General features: G+C 35.1%; 1 protein-coding gene across 1 annotated transcript; it reads right to left on the reverse strand.

Moving 5' to 3' along the window:
• Positions 1 to 12,745: 12,745 nt before the first annotated feature.
• LOC143917298 (uncharacterized) lies at positions 12,746 to 13,961 on the reverse strand. The gene is made up of 4 exons (XM_077438782.1): positions 13,889 to 13,961; positions 13,163 to 13,479; positions 12,889 to 13,047; positions 12,746 to 12,826 (listed from the first exon to the last, which is right to left on the reverse strand). Exons 1-4 carry the CDS (start codon positions 13,959 to 13,961, stop codon positions 12,746 to 12,748), a joined length of 630 nt encoding a protein of 209 aa, XP_077294908.1.
• Positions 13,962 to 15,867: the final 1,906 nt, after the last annotated feature.

Consider the following 15,867-nt stretch of genomic DNA (forward strand, 5'->3'; position numbering starts at 1 on the left):
GGTTTGGCGCCGACGGGGGTACGAATGTGCCCCGTTTATACCCAGTACCGGGACAGGGATGGGAACAAGGAGACTAAGTACGGGGAAAAGTTACGCTGGAGGGGCTTCCTTGGAGGAAGGGGGAGGGAAAAGGGGCAGAATAAGGCCCACCCCAAACCGAGATGGAATTTTCAAATTTATTTTTTCCAAGAATTGATGGGACGTCAAGTGCATATATTAAAACTTTAGATTTATATACATACATATATTATAACATACATTTCTACGTTGTTTTCCTTATTTTTCGTTGTTTTTTTTTTTGAGAATAGGAAAACGTATTACGATATTGAATAAAGACTTTTGTTATTATTTCGAATAAAACATACGATAAGCGTGTACGTACTTCATATGTATGTACTATATTGAGTAGGGATTCTATTACGTTATATCCAATTTCGTTTTATTCAATTGATGTCAGAAGAGGATATTTTCTATTCTATAGCTGTAGATATATAAGCATCCTTTTGTGTCTATAAAATCTGATTCGAGTAAACAAAAAATTACATACATACATACATATAAGAATAGCGCTAATTTTGAACCCGAAAGTACATAACAATATGGATAGTTTATCCATTTGTAATAAGTTTAGAATTGCCTATTGCTGAAATTTGGAAATATCATCATAATATGTATTGTTCAACTCGCCTGACTCATTTTCATGTACACATTCTTTATTTTATTTATGTACATACATAAAAATAAACACATGTATGAGAGGCATATGAAAAATATTTTGTATACAAATATAAAATGTTCAATAGTGTATGCGTACAGTTTATATTGCAAGGCGTCTGATTTTCGTGCCAAAATATTATTTTGTTCCAAAAATAAATTGGATGTTTACTTTCATGAAAATTTGCGATTAAATTCTGTATATATTTTTTTAATTCACTTACGCTAAGCCTTAGAGCGTTCTTATATTGCTTTCATCCGTGTATTTACTTCAAAAAGCTTTTCCCATCCTCCGTCCCCCAAAAAACGACATATTTAATTTTATAATGCGTTTATGCGGGCTTTAGGTGTTTAACGAGCAAAGGGAACGGAAATTTACATTGGACCTCGTTATTGCGAACTTTAAAGTAAATTGAATACACGCTTTTAATACTGTAGGCTTTTTTTTATTTTTTTAACATACGTATTTTTTACATTCGAGCAGAAAAAAGAGAGCTTTGAGCGAAATTTAAATAAACTTCATTAGCGCTTTTGTTGTTTGCACTTTGAAAAGCCCTATTGAGCCTTTGGAGGAGGGGAGAGAGGGACGCACCTCTCCAAAGAAAAGCAATTTATGTAGAGTAATAAGGTTTAGCAACAAAAGAGGAATAGCTCCTACGAAGAGGACAGAATACACATGGTAGTTAGCCTGAGCCAACATTGCCAGAGGACGATACGAGAGGACACTCGTGGGAAGGAGGAAAAGTCGTCTTTCTCTCTTTTCATTAAATTAATCTTAGCTTTTTACAAGCGTCTTATGATTTATGAATCACATTCATAATTCAATACCTAATTATTATAATATAATATAGTTGCCTTTACTATAATTTAGTATCTATATGTAATAACTGAGTACAATATATGATTACTCACATCGATGAATATGAAAATATTTCTCGACTGAATATAATCATCCTTGAAGTCAAATTGAACGAGGAAAATATATCATGAGCGGCTGACGAAATAAGATTTATCCCTTAGAATTTAATTAATATAGATATACAGTTTCGTACCACTTTCCACAGTATCGTAACGAAGATTTTTTTTGCTCCGACTCTAGAGCAGCTATTTTCATCACAGCCTTTGACGTAAAACTATTTTTAATTAAATGCTGAAATTTAAATTTATATTCTATATCGCATTTAGAGTTTAATAAGAGACTTTATCTGCCATTTATTCCGTGAAGTTTTCCACTAAACGTATACACTTTGCGACAATCTTCCACTAATTTCACTATCAAAATATTTCCACAAGCATTCAAGTACTTATTCTAAGCTCCTTATCGTTACGCGGCTTCAATTTTCGAAACCAACAATGATTTACCGCTTCAAGATATCGCTTAATTCGAAACAAGTGCGAGAGAAACGGATAGAATGAAAATTTCATCTTACAAAGGTATAAACGTCCACAAACTCCACTCGTAAACCGGATAAAATGTTTTCCTTGCGAAACCCAACGATTCTCAAGCAAATTCACTACACATAATCATTATTTTATTCATAATAATGGTGCGTGTATAATTGAAACCAACTGCAAGATTGTTCGCTGTACACGACCTAGAACATTCATTAGATTGATATAAACAGGTCAAATAATAATTTTCAACATCAGAAACGGACCATACCTTCAAATCGACCGCAGTAATTAATATGTTTAATACGTATTTAATTATTCTGATAATTTATTATACCTTTATATTGATCATAATCAAATCATAATAATACGTTTGAGAAGCTGTGCGTACGAAGCTTATAGGAGTAATGACTGTGAGAGTGTATGGCGAAAGTTTTGAAACTCTTACAAACTCTGTATGTGGAGCACCATCAAACTTAGTCAATAAGCAATATTGGGTTTATCGATGCACTGTCATAACAAACAAACTGAATATTTCACATTAATGAGAAGGGTGTCAATGAAAAGGTCATTGTGGTGTTAAATAAAAATCAGCAATACGTCCCATAGAAACATTATTAAAACAGAGTTTGGAGTATTTGGTGTAAATAGAAAGGAGTAATGTAATTAGTGTAAATTAGATAGACATTGACTGGGATTGAATGCACACGTGTATGTATACATATGTAATATTACACATTCATAAATTTCCACACAGTTGGGTTTTCCCTTTAAGCTCCCGTGCAAAAACATGGCCCCGCGAAATTGGTTTCATGATTTATTATCAAACTTTAGAATGAGTTCTTTCTCTCTCTCACTCACTCTGTATATGTGTGTAGCACTCGCAAAAATGTTAAGCAAGCGAAAAAGATGAAAAAATAGCATAAGCAACACACAAATTTCGTAGATATATTATTTTCCACGGAAAATTAATAATTGAAAACCGTATACCGAAATATATGTATAATACATATAATATAACTTGCGATTTTTTTTATTTCGCTTTCTCTTTACCTTCATCCGAAATCATGAGTGATTTGATTGCTATTTGATTTGGAATTTATATTAGGCTGTGTGTCTACTGTGGCCTTTGAATGAAATCTTAATTGTGTTTGCGTATCGACTTCACCTCGTGTCAACATTTACCAAGAAGTGTGGGTGTTGGTCGACGTATAAGTGAAGGTTGACTCAATTCGAAACAAATATCTCAGTGAAAGCTTTCAGCAAATTATAAACCAAAACGCATACATACTTGCCAAAAAAAAAAAGCCTCATTAACACCCCCTTTGACCGCTCAAATCCTTTCCACAATAAGTAGACATACATATACAACAGATATAATATAACACCTAAAATTTATTTAATAATAGAACAGGGCACAATTGCAAAATACATTAAGTTCGTAATCTTGTCTCTACAAAATGATCGGTCCATCGATAATATGCATAAAGAATATAGTGAAATTTAATTAAATTGGTTAGAAGTACCCCCACTAGAATTATCAGTAAGAGATAAACCCCTACACGAAGACTTCGAATTATGCCTGTAATGATATCATACGAAACATTTAGAAAGTTCACGAATGCAGTATCATTTTATTTAGATTAAATTCCATTCGATCACAGATTTTAGATAAATGTGTGGACAAATCCAGAAACATAAAAAAATTATATTTATCATAATATCATTAGAAATTGATGGTACTTCTCACTGGAGATTCCAATACCGGTTCTACGGGTTTTAAATCAATACTCGACCTTTGGTAGTGCCGGTAGAACCGAAAAATAATATTATAATTTCAATTTTACGCTAATTAAATTGTTTTAAATATAGAACGTATCGTATAACAAAAGTTTTATTGAGAACTGGCTTACCTCGTTAAAATAAACGAATTTTTGTTATTAATCCACAAGAATAGTCGAAATATGATTTTTCTAAGTAAAATTTTATTTAATTCTCATATAAAGACAATTTAATATATTATCCCTATTAATTCAATTCAGATTCGTGTAAATACGAGTAAATACTAGTACGAGCTTTTAGCTCGCAATTTTGCCGATTTAAAATTCAGCACACTTCCAATTAACCCTTTTAAACGAAAACAAAAAATATTCTGCGCGCGCACATTAATACGGGAGGAAAAGCCTGTTCCTCTTGTTCCTGTTGTATCCTGCTCGTGCAAATTAAGTGAGTATGTACTTTACCATGCACCCTTTTTTATCTTTCGACTTAAGATCTTTCGATTTTCGATAATTGCCTTCCGATATTTGCGTTTTCGGGCGTTTCACATTCGGGCCCGTGAGGTAGACCCATATTATGTATCTCCGAATCTCGAGCCAATCAACATATTTTATTACCAGATTCGTGCTCACTGGGCACAGATTAAGAAAAGTCATATCTCGTTTCTGAACCATTTTTCGTGTCGGTATTACAGTGGTATTAATGGATGTCGAAAAACTTTTCATTAATTCAGAATAAAGAAAACGTCCAAATGAAAAGAACTTAAAAATGTATTTAATATATGTATATATATAAAAATCAATGTCTGTCTGTCTCGAATAAGTTCCTAAGCTAAATAACCGATTACGATGAAACTTTCAGGATTTGTTGTATGCATGTCCGGAAAGATTACTGTGAAAAAAAAGGGAAAAAACCTCTTAATAATAATAATATTCGTAATTACATTTTATCGACGCGAAAGTATGAAGAGTGTAGTTAAGGAAATGTTTACGTTAGCAACCAACTTGGGCATTGCCAACGTACAAATACATTACGCACCACTCATACCAACCTGACATTAAGTACCACTCATAACAATCCTACATATCTATATCAATCAATGTTTGTCTGTCTGTCACGTATGCGTTCCTGTACTTTACTATAATTTAATTTGATTATTAAGTACTAGCTGTATTACCCGGCTTCGCTCGGAATAAATAAAAAAAAATATTTTTTTAAAATAATAAAAAATAATTTATTTATTTTTTTAATTTTTTTTTTTTACTATTAGATTAGTCATGTTTAAGCGGTTTATATTACAAATACCGAGCGAAGCCTTATTTTGAAGATTAATTTGAAACTGAAACATTCACTTATCGAAACATATCGAGAAACTGAAACGGGAACGGGAATTGCATGCGTTATTGGACACGGTTTTGAAAAGACGTTGTTTTCTCCAGCCATTATTTGAAACGCGATATACAAGTCCGTCAACTACAACCATTATTTGAAACGCGACGCCCGCCAATTGAAGAAAGGAAATTCGTATTCGCGTAAGTCGCTGAAAAAACAGACGATCAACGAAAACCAACGAACAATTAAATTTACAAAAATAAAGGAATATTTACAATACCAATTCAAACATTCAATTAATTATGCCACCCAAACGAAAAGCGATTGATCAATCTACACCTGAAGCACAAAAGAAACAGACGAGCAACGGGATGCAAGACTGGAAACACTTTTACTCAAAGGAGTTTATGAAAAAACCGGAGTATGTGGTCTGCTCACGCATCGGAAAACCATCTACTTTATTCGTGTAAAAACAGGAACGGAAATGGGAAAAACTGGAATGAATGGCATTGCAACGCAAGAATTTCAATTTTTTTTTTAGGGTAAAATAAACAAATAATTGAATAATTTCAAATGTGTTCGCTGCCTGCGTTTTTCCGACAAATGGGAACGGGAACGAGAACGGAAACGGGAACGGGAGCGGGAATTGCATGCGTTATTGTGGCATTGCAACGCATGCCGAGTTCAGCTAGTCCCATAATAAAATTAACTTAAAATTAATTAAAACACATAATAAAATTAAGAACAAAAACCTTAAATTGTATTTGTAGAAAATAAATTTTATTTGTTTAAAAAAGATCACTTAATCGTTTAGACCAGCTAAAGAGCTGGTTGCTAAGCAAGTAGGTCAATAAGTAAATAAAATAAATAAATAATATGCGGAGTGTTCTAAGGTATGATAGGGCTTTATATACAAAACAATATACAAGTGGATAACATATTAAATTTAGCTATAAAAACATATTACACCCGAAAATGTTTCTGACCTATGCATAGATGTCCCGAAAATTGGTCAGGTTGACCTTGGACCGTGAAGCCTTAGATGCAACCCGATTACGCAACGCGTAAAGCCGTCTCGCGGAGGGTAGTTTCGCGTAGGGGGTGCCAAAGGGTTACTTCCGCGACGAAATAACAAATCGGGTGAATCAATAAGCCGCGCTGCATACATTGCTGCCCTCGAATATGAAGCTGCCATTTCTTGGGGCCCGCCAATGAGAGCCGGCCCTCAACCACCCAACCACCCAAAAGAGGGGCACTCCTCCACCCCTCACATCGCCCCCTAACCCTGACCCCCCAACCCCGCCCAGCCGCGCCCGCCACCCCGCACTCAAATAGTAATAACACACAGGAATAAAATAAAATAGAGGCGAGATTGAAAACGGCGCGGGACGGACGGATTTTGGGGCGAGTCCGCGCAGGCGACCCGGAGGCTCTGAGGGGGGGTGCTCTGCCACCCCCGCTGGCCCCTCTTCCGCGCCCTCCGCCCCCCCCCGACCCTCTCTCCGAACCAAGGAGGAAACCTGCGGCGGCGCGGTGCCTCAGGGGGGGTTGTTCTCGAACCGGGTACGCTGCGGAAGCGGGGTGTGGTGTGGAGGGGTGGAGAATAGGCGGTGGAAAATCGCGCAAGACATCTCCAACATTTTCCCCGACGACAACGACCGAATATGTTTTATTGATGTTGCGTTTTTCCGGGACCCGGAGATTTACATATGTCGTGCGCGACAGACCCCGAAATAAAAACAATATCGTCTCAAATAAGTGGCATGTTTTCGCGCATACACACGTTTTAGCTATGATGTGACCCTCTCGCATCGATGATAACGATTTTGAACCATATAAACATATGTATATCTTGAAAAACAGACCACAGACACGGATATACCAAGCGCTCACTGACGAACACGATACCTTAAGGTGCTCACATACGAACATGGAAGCGATAAATAAACAGCTTAAACTTAAATGAAAAATAAGTTTTTTTTTTTCAAATTTGCCTCCCTATATTGAATTGATAAAAATTCCAGCAAATTTTCACCTGAGGCACTTACATACATATGTATGTACATATATATGTACACATTTGAAGATAATGATAATCATTTTCCATTTCATATTTTTCATTTATTTCTAAAATGTTCCGTGGCACCAAAAAGGCGAAGATCCACTGTTCTACAGGTTTAGATTAAAAAAACAAAAATATTTGGTGGAGGGTAAGAAGCAAACAATCAAAACTGCTGATAGCATCCTGTAAAATCATCACACCACGATATTGGTCACAACTACATATTAATTTAAGCAACTTCGTTCAAAGTATCAAAACTTCAGTGTCAGTATCATTAAAAAATTAGATAGAAAATATTTAATTTGGTCAAATCGCGGCCTTCCCTAATTACCCTGATTGTAAAATCAGGAAAATTTTCATCAATTCTGGATTATAAATTATAAATTATATTTTATAGCGAAATCATGCTGATCTACATCACAATAATCTTAGATATTAGATAAAACGGAAATGGGCGAGTAAAGTAGCTACATATATACAAAAATGGAAAAAAAAAGTGGCTAAAATCAGTGCTAGGAAGGTCGCAAGGAAGATGGGTAGACGAAATAAGGAAAAAGTGTGTGAGTAGATGAGATATGCGCAAAACGGAAATGAATGGAAGCGTGTTGGAGAGGCCTTCATCTCACATTGGATGGTGACTGGTGATGGTGAAAGTTAAAAAAAGTTTACCGGTGTATATAAAAATTGGACACGAGCTTATGCAATCATATAGTAGAAATTAATTATAAATATATATATTTTAGTTCATACTGAACAGCTATTAGAATCGTTAAAGTAGAGCCAGAAAGAAAACGCGTCAATTTGACTATAAAGAAGCTGTCGATGAACCCTTAACGGAGGAGAATAAATTTAAAATTATTTTTTTCAATTATATTCCGGATATTAACCCTTAATTATCTGAATGAACGATTCACGCTTATTTGTCTCCAGTCAATACTTTCGGTCGAAAATGAATCAGATATATGTATGTAAATGCAAATGATCTTCAAGAAGAATTCGTGATGTATGCCAAATGCTACCAGATTCTATGAAACCTTTAGTTTATATTTTAAATTATTTATTATAAAATCTGTCATTAATTTCTATTGAATCTACATGTTAACGATTTTAATGTAATATTATGCAATAATATGCTTGTATATGTATTTAATTCGCGATAAAATAGTTAATGGTAAATACTGGTAAATTTTAGAATTTACCGGTATTTATCGATGGCGAAATTTCGTTGATTTACCGGTAAACCGATAACCCGATATTGAAATCTCTACTTGAATCATACTGAGAAAATCTACCACACGACCCTGTATGGCAGATATGATAGGACAGAAGAAAAAGTGAATAATAATTTAGTAGACAACTGAACAAAATCGAAAAAAATAACTATCAAGACCCATCCATAATACACATATGTATGTACTAATTAATTGTACAACTTGTATTTAGATTTGAATTGGACATGTGTACAAGAGTGGCGTAATTACATAACAGCAGAGTGATGCAAAACATAGTTACATACATACAAATATGTAACTATGTTTTTTTAACATTTTTAAAAAATGTTAGGGGGCCCTTACGTAATGTTTGCATGAGGGCCCAAAATATCTAGCTACGCCACTGGTATAGATTCTATAGATTTCTAACGTTTATACGTACACATAAACAAATGAAAAAGAAAAGAATAAAAATAAAACATGACTAAATAGAACATTGCATAACTAAACTTAAAGTGTTAAAATATTGGAAAAAGGGTATATAATAGAAGAAGAAATGGATCAATCGGTCAAGATTCTCCTGATGGTAGTCCTGAATTGATGTAAAGAAATACCGAACAGATCAACCTCATTTAGCTCTTCGTCAATCATGCGATAAACACGCCGTAGATAAGAATATTTTAAGGAATTGGTTTTAAAAGGATTAAATGAAAAGAGTGCAACGTGTCTAGAATGCCTAACTGGGATCCTGAAACCAACCTTACTCAATAAATCAGAACAATCAAGGAAACCATTTAGGAGCTAAAAGAAGAATGTAGCATCAGTGATTCGTCGCCTGACAGAAAGATTGTTGAAACATAGAATTTTTAAAATATCGGGAACAGTAGTATGGGTGTAGGTAGGAAAAAGGTAGCGTAAGGATTTAATACATTTAAGTTGGACTTTTTCAATACAATTGATATGGGATATATAAAAAGGGGACCAGATATTGAGGGAAATTCAAGGTGAGACTTTACAAAGGAAAAATAAAGTAATTTAAGTACATAAGGATCATTCAAGGGTTTTGCTGAGCGGAGTAGGAATCCAAGAGATTTAAATGCTTTGTTGGTAATGAAGGAAATATGTTCAAAAAAATCGAAGTATTACACCAAGATCCTTAATAGAAGATGATGTGTTTAGAATTGAATGGTTTAATTGGTAGTGATAGGTGATAATTGAATGTATAGACGTTACGAATGGATGTGTGTAATACAGTATATAAAATATTAACATACAATAGGTATATACATATATACATAGATCATTTTTAATCAGCAAAAAAAAATAATCAACCTTAGAATAGCCGATAGATGATGCTTGAACTTGATATTGAAATTATCACAAAACACTCGCGCACACAAAATTAAGACATTAATTTATAGAGGAAAACCGCACTACATAATTTTTTCATACGATCGAAATGCCGTTACAACCGTTACTAACGTACATATAATATTATGAAACAAATGAACAGTGACGCTTTTTCGGTAAATGTTTTAAGAAAATGAATAAAATTCAAATAAAATAAATGAATATCAGTACCGCGACACGGGTTTTTCTACGTTGACAGAATTCAATATGGAGCTCTTCAACTTCGATTCTTCCAGTTAAATCGACTATCGATGAGGCAGTTTGTAAGTAAAAACATTTAATTTATATTCGATGAAAATATATTACCGATTCTTTTTTTTTGGTATTGAACGCATTTCATTCGGATTTCAAGTAAAAGTTTTTTATACGTACGTTTTCAATTTATTATTGAAAATGCGACGCATTCATTCTGTTTCCATATATATTTTTTAATTTGATTCTCATACATGAAAGAAATGTCGATTGAAAATCAGTCTATTATATTCTATTTATGACTTACCCACTGTAAATATTTTATGTACTTTTCAATCGTCTGCCATTTTGTACCATGCAAAAAAACAAGTGAACATCGTTACATTATTCGTTTTGATTAACGGACAGATCGTGACGTGTCTGTAAAATTTAAATGTCCAATCCAAACACTTATCATATTTCATAATTTTCCCATAGAATTTATACGACGACCAACAATACCAGTTCTCAACTGTATTTAATATACGTATATTATTTTTAAATTCAAAGAAAAACTTACGAAATTTTTTTGTACGAAACTACATATATGTATTATATATGTATGTATTTACATGTACAGTACATACAATTAAGTGTTGAAATTCTAAAAAAAAACCGATTGTGCAAACTCATAACGTCAATTAATCAAGAAAAAATAATTAATAATAAAAAAAATTATATCAAAAATTTTCCTCATCAAATTTGTATTTAATGCGAGGTCATTATTTATGTACCTACCTTAATTACATTACGAGAATTTGGGTCACAATGTATGTATGTGTTAGTTTACACGTATGTAAGAATATTTTATTTTAATGAAAAATATTTATTTATTCGATGTACGCGTACGTACGAATATAAAAAAAAATTGACAGTTTAATTTGCAGTCTTCAAACCGTTTGTGTTTCAGCAATTTTATGTTTTTTTACTTTATCTATGTACATACAATGTACGTAGTAGCAATAGATGACGTTTTGTGATCATGCAAAAATTCGAAGTTGAGATTTTTGAACCGTAAGTAGTACTTTTACTCTAGAGAATCGAGGATTTTATGTTTTTCTCAGAAACCTTTTGGTTTATTGAACTGAAATTTCATATCTAAAAGTTTAAGTTTAATACCAGTTATGTATAAAGTTTGGTAAGCATCCGTCAAAAAAATGTGTCAATTTACTCTTGTTCGATTTTTCTTCCACTGTTTTTTCGATCCTTTAAACACGTGTGTTCTTCACGAAAAAGTTTCAGTTCGATAGGACTAACGGTGTTCAAAAAATCCCCAAAATTCACAGACACACACACACATTTTTTCTGGATCATGAATACGTAATCGGTGATCGATTCTGAGTTCGAATCAGTTAAAATATCGAATTCGAATTTTTGCATTTTCACAAAACTTCATCCATTGTTTCTACATACATACATACATAGATAAAGTAAAAATAATAAATACTCCTGAAATAATTTTATTTGTCGCATTGTTTGGTGAAATTACGAATGTATGAAAATAATTATTTAAAATTTTTAACGTTTTAAAATTGGAGTCAGATTCGTAGTCCTGCTTTTTTAACTACTCCACGTCTTCTTGCTTAAAATGTTTCATATGTATGTACATATGTTTGGGTATAGAGCTGTGGCGTGCCGGCAGCACGTCACTACTCTGATTTTTAAATTTCCCCGTTTTTATCGCACAGTCTTACTGACATGTGCGCGAGCAGGATACAGGGAGACTCGGTATGACTTCACCTAGTCCCCTTATATATTGCTTGCACACACGAAAGTATGGCTGTGCGATAAAAATCGGGAGATTTCCACGGCATGTTATTGGCGATAGTGTACATAAATTTTTATTTACATCGTTCCCTAGTCATCAAGAAAAATATCTATATACATATGTACATACATATGCATGCCTTTAAAAAAATTTCTTATTATAAATTAATATATTATACTTTAATGAAGAGGCGGCTCGTTTTTAAGGGCAACCGAAGCATTGCCCCACACACATTTCTCCCAACCAAAAATAGAAAATGAATTTTGTTTATTATTGGAGACTCATCAAGTCAATAAATGTTTCTTTATCCCGCTCCCTATGCGGTGAGCAGATCCGGTTCTTTATCTTGGCGGAAACCATTAAATTTGTACTTGCCTCAGGTCAGGAGAATAAATCTCAGTATCTAGTATATCTGAGTTTGCTGGTAACATTGAAGTTCAATTCAGCAAGAATTTGAGGATTGCACACCAATCCAATCAGTAATTTATAAAAATGCTTCCCCAGATACACTGTACGCCGCGACTCAGGGGAACTATAACCCAGTGCTCCCTGTAGATAGGTACTTGGATAGAGCCAGGGATAGCGACCATAAAGAACCAAGTAAGCATATCTGAGAAACTTTTTCTGCACTCTCTCGTTTCTCAAACAATGGATCCCATCACTAGGGCTCCATATAATGGATGAGAACTCGAGAATGCTAGCGAATTATATAGCATACGGAGTACCAAGGCACTCTGGAAAGGTTTACTTGCACGCAGTATGAAATCCAACATTTTAAGAGCTCTCGAACAAAGAATATCAATGTGCCGTCCAAAATCAAGATTCGCGCAGAACAAGATTCCCAGATCACTGAAACTCACAACCGAATTTAGCCCAATTCCATTTAATTGGTAAGAGTAATAAAATTGGTTTCTCGATCTGGTGAAGCTAAGAAAGCAGCATTTCTCGATGTTAAACGGTAACAAGTTCGTCGTTGACCAATTGAAAACCGCGTCCAAATCCGACTGAAGGTCAGCCGAATTGCAATGGGGACCAATAGATTTGAATAATTTGAGATCGTCAGCAAACAATAAAAATTCAGAGTGATTAATTACTCTAGAAATATCATTAATAAATATGTTGAAGAGCAGGGGACCCATATAAGAACCCTGAGAGAAACCAGAAAGGGTAGGGTATTCGTCGGAAACTCTGCCGCAGTATTACTTTATAAAAGACTTATTTTAGAAAAATATTATCAGATAATCCCAGACAGCTCAGTTTAACGATTAAAATCTGGTGATTGACAAGGTCAAAGTCCTTTTTGAAATCCGTATAGACAACATCAACCTGCCCTCCGACATCAAGTGATTTAGTAACGTAGTTTGACAGAAAGAGTAAATTCGTAACTGTCAATCGGGACCGACTAAATCCATGCTGTTGATCAATGATAAAAGGATCACAGTGTCTATAGAGGTATCTGTCGATAATTATTTCAAAGAGTTTGGCAGGAGCTGATAGAACGGCTATAGGTCTGTGACTGTCTACCAGTTGCCTACCACCCTTTTTGAAAACAGGAATTACTTTAGAGATTTTCCATTGATCTGGAAAAACTCCATATTTGAGACATAAATTAAAAATAAAGTGCAGAGGCTGAGCTAGAACTATCTGACAGCTCTTCAAGACAAGTGCTGAAATAAAATCCGGTCCAGCTGAAAATTTACATATGTACATTGTATGTATATGTACATATGTAGTACATTACATGTGTATGTATGTATGTATTTGTCTTGTACTCATCCGCATATATATATATACCCACAAATATTGATATTTGAAGAATATTTGAATATAAAATTAGATTAATTAAATAAAAAAATAATAATTTAAAAATAAATTGTAATATCTAGAAATTTTACTAAAACATTGTGTATATATACCCGATACAAAACTTCGGCTTGCATAAATGTGACATGCATCGATAAGACTCAAAATAAACGCTGAAATTCATACAAGAGAGCTCGATTCCGGCGAGCATTTCGCACGCGGACAAACAAACGTAAGGCGAAGAGATTCGTCCGGTCATCGCGAGATTTTCCGCGCGAGTTGATAAGAAAAGCGCATGTTTTCCCGCCGCATCGGTTTGATAACGGGGGTGCCAAAGGGGGTGGCGAGGGCGATCGAAGGGGTGGATGGGGGGGGGGCGAAAAGGGGGGGGGAGTCGCGTCGGTTCATTCCGCCGCGGGCCGCGAAACGGGCAGCACCTCGCGACCGCACAACCACCCCCCCCCCCAGCTTGAGAACCGCTGAAAACCGCGACCGCGCGGAAAATCCCGCGTTTCGAATTTCGCGCGTCGCAATCGCTCGCTCCGACCGACCGCCAGACGGCGCCACTTTCAACGCGCCGCGTGCGCGCGCAACTCACACAAACCGACCCCATCTGACGACTGGTCCTTGTTTACTATTTATGTATATATATGTATGTATGCATGTGCATACATATGATGTGCGATTGTACAATGACGATGATGAATGCCGGCCGATTGTGATGTTCTGATTTGTGTGTGTTGTCGTCGTCGTCGTCGCTGACTTTTTCTTCATTTCCTTTATTTATTTTCGAGTTTTTGACTTTTGACTTTGAGGTGCTGGCCCGTCGATTTCGCCACCTGACGACGTTGGACGATCGCTGAGCGTGGAGGGTGCGTAGTATGGAGGCAACCTACAACGTCGGCACTGATGTAGACGTGTGCAGAATGTTCGACCAGTATTTGTATAAGGTATTTTTATCAGAGAAATGTTATAATAATAGAAGCGGCCTTTCGAATACATTTCTTGTTTCAATAACACGCGTACCGTTTCCATAACTACGCAATATTGTGCGCGTGTGCGTAAGCTATTGCCGAATGCCGACGCTTTTATGGAAACTTTCAAATACGATGTTGATTTAATAATATGTTACTTAAATGATCAATTTAATTATAAAAATTTATCCCGTGTTATTTATTTTGTTTTTTTGAATGCATCGTGCAATTTTTAACGATGCACTTGCCCGTTGCCCTTGCCCAGAGAAGTTTTTATCAGACATACATACAAGCATCAAATACGACTGATGCTAAAATTATTTAGGATCGTCTGTGGACAATCGTCACTTGACAACAATATAACGCCTAAAGCCGCTTCTATTATTATAAAATTTCTCTGATTTTTATTTTATTTTTCAGCTTTTTTTGTTCCCGCACATCTTGGCGATGCTGTGTAAGTTCCTTCTAGGGTTTCTGACCCGGGTCGACCCGGGACAGACATTCCCGGAAATTCACGAAATTTTAGTTGTCCCGTGTCCCGGGAATTATTATCTCAAATCCCGGGAATTGGAATTTAAAAATCTTGATTTTCACGATAGCATGAAGAGAAATAATACATCAAATAAAGTAAAATATTCTCAAAAGTTTGTCGTTTAGCACTAAGTACAGTGCATTCTCCGAACGTGGAAGTTTTATGAGCATAATGGTTTGCGTTTGGCCAAAATCGTTTCTTGTAATTCTATTTTTGGAAAATCTCAATTCCGAAGGACTTGACCTTACCGATGAATTATTCCAAGAATTTAAAATTAAAATCGAAGAAAGAAGAAGCCCAAAACTGATTTTTTTAATACAAATTTTAAATAGTTTTTTTACCGATTTTTATACCGAACAAAACATTATTTAAATGTTTTGTTCGGTACATATGTACATATGTATATCCTCGGTCTCCGTGACGAGCCGGAATGTGAAATTACCGAAAACGCAAATATCGGAAGGCAAAGATCGAAAATCGAAAGATCTTAAGTCGAAAGATCAAAAAAAAGGGTGCATGGTAAACGGGAGGAAAAGCCTGTTCCTCTTGTTCCTGTTGTATCCTGCTCGCGCAAATTAAGTGAGTGTGTACCATTTACCACGCAGCCTTTTTTTTGATCTTTCGATTTTCGATCTTTGCCTTCCGATATTTGCATTTTC

This window comes from Arctopsyche grandis, chromosome 9 (assembly GCF_051622035.1).
Source record: "Arctopsyche grandis isolate Sample6627 chromosome 9, ASM5162203v2, whole genome shotgun sequence".
Taxonomy (NCBI): Eukaryota; Metazoa; Arthropoda; class Insecta; order Trichoptera; family Hydropsychidae; genus Arctopsyche; species Arctopsyche grandis.

Bases quoted from the DNA above. Each gene is read 5' to 3' on its own strand.
- LOC143917298 (XM_077438782.1), bottom strand. From the start codon at position 13,961: ATGACCGGACGAATCTCTTCGCCTTACGTTTGTTTGTCCGCGTGCGAA. The intron at 13,048-13,162 runs GTTAAACTGAGC...GGTTTCTCTCAG, and splicing joins TCAATCACCAGATTTTAATC to GGTTCTTATATGGGTCCCCT. The intron at 12,827-12,888 runs GTTTTCAATTGG...CTGCTTTCTTAG, and splicing joins TTCAGTCGGATTTGGACGCG to CTTCACCAGATCGAGAAACC.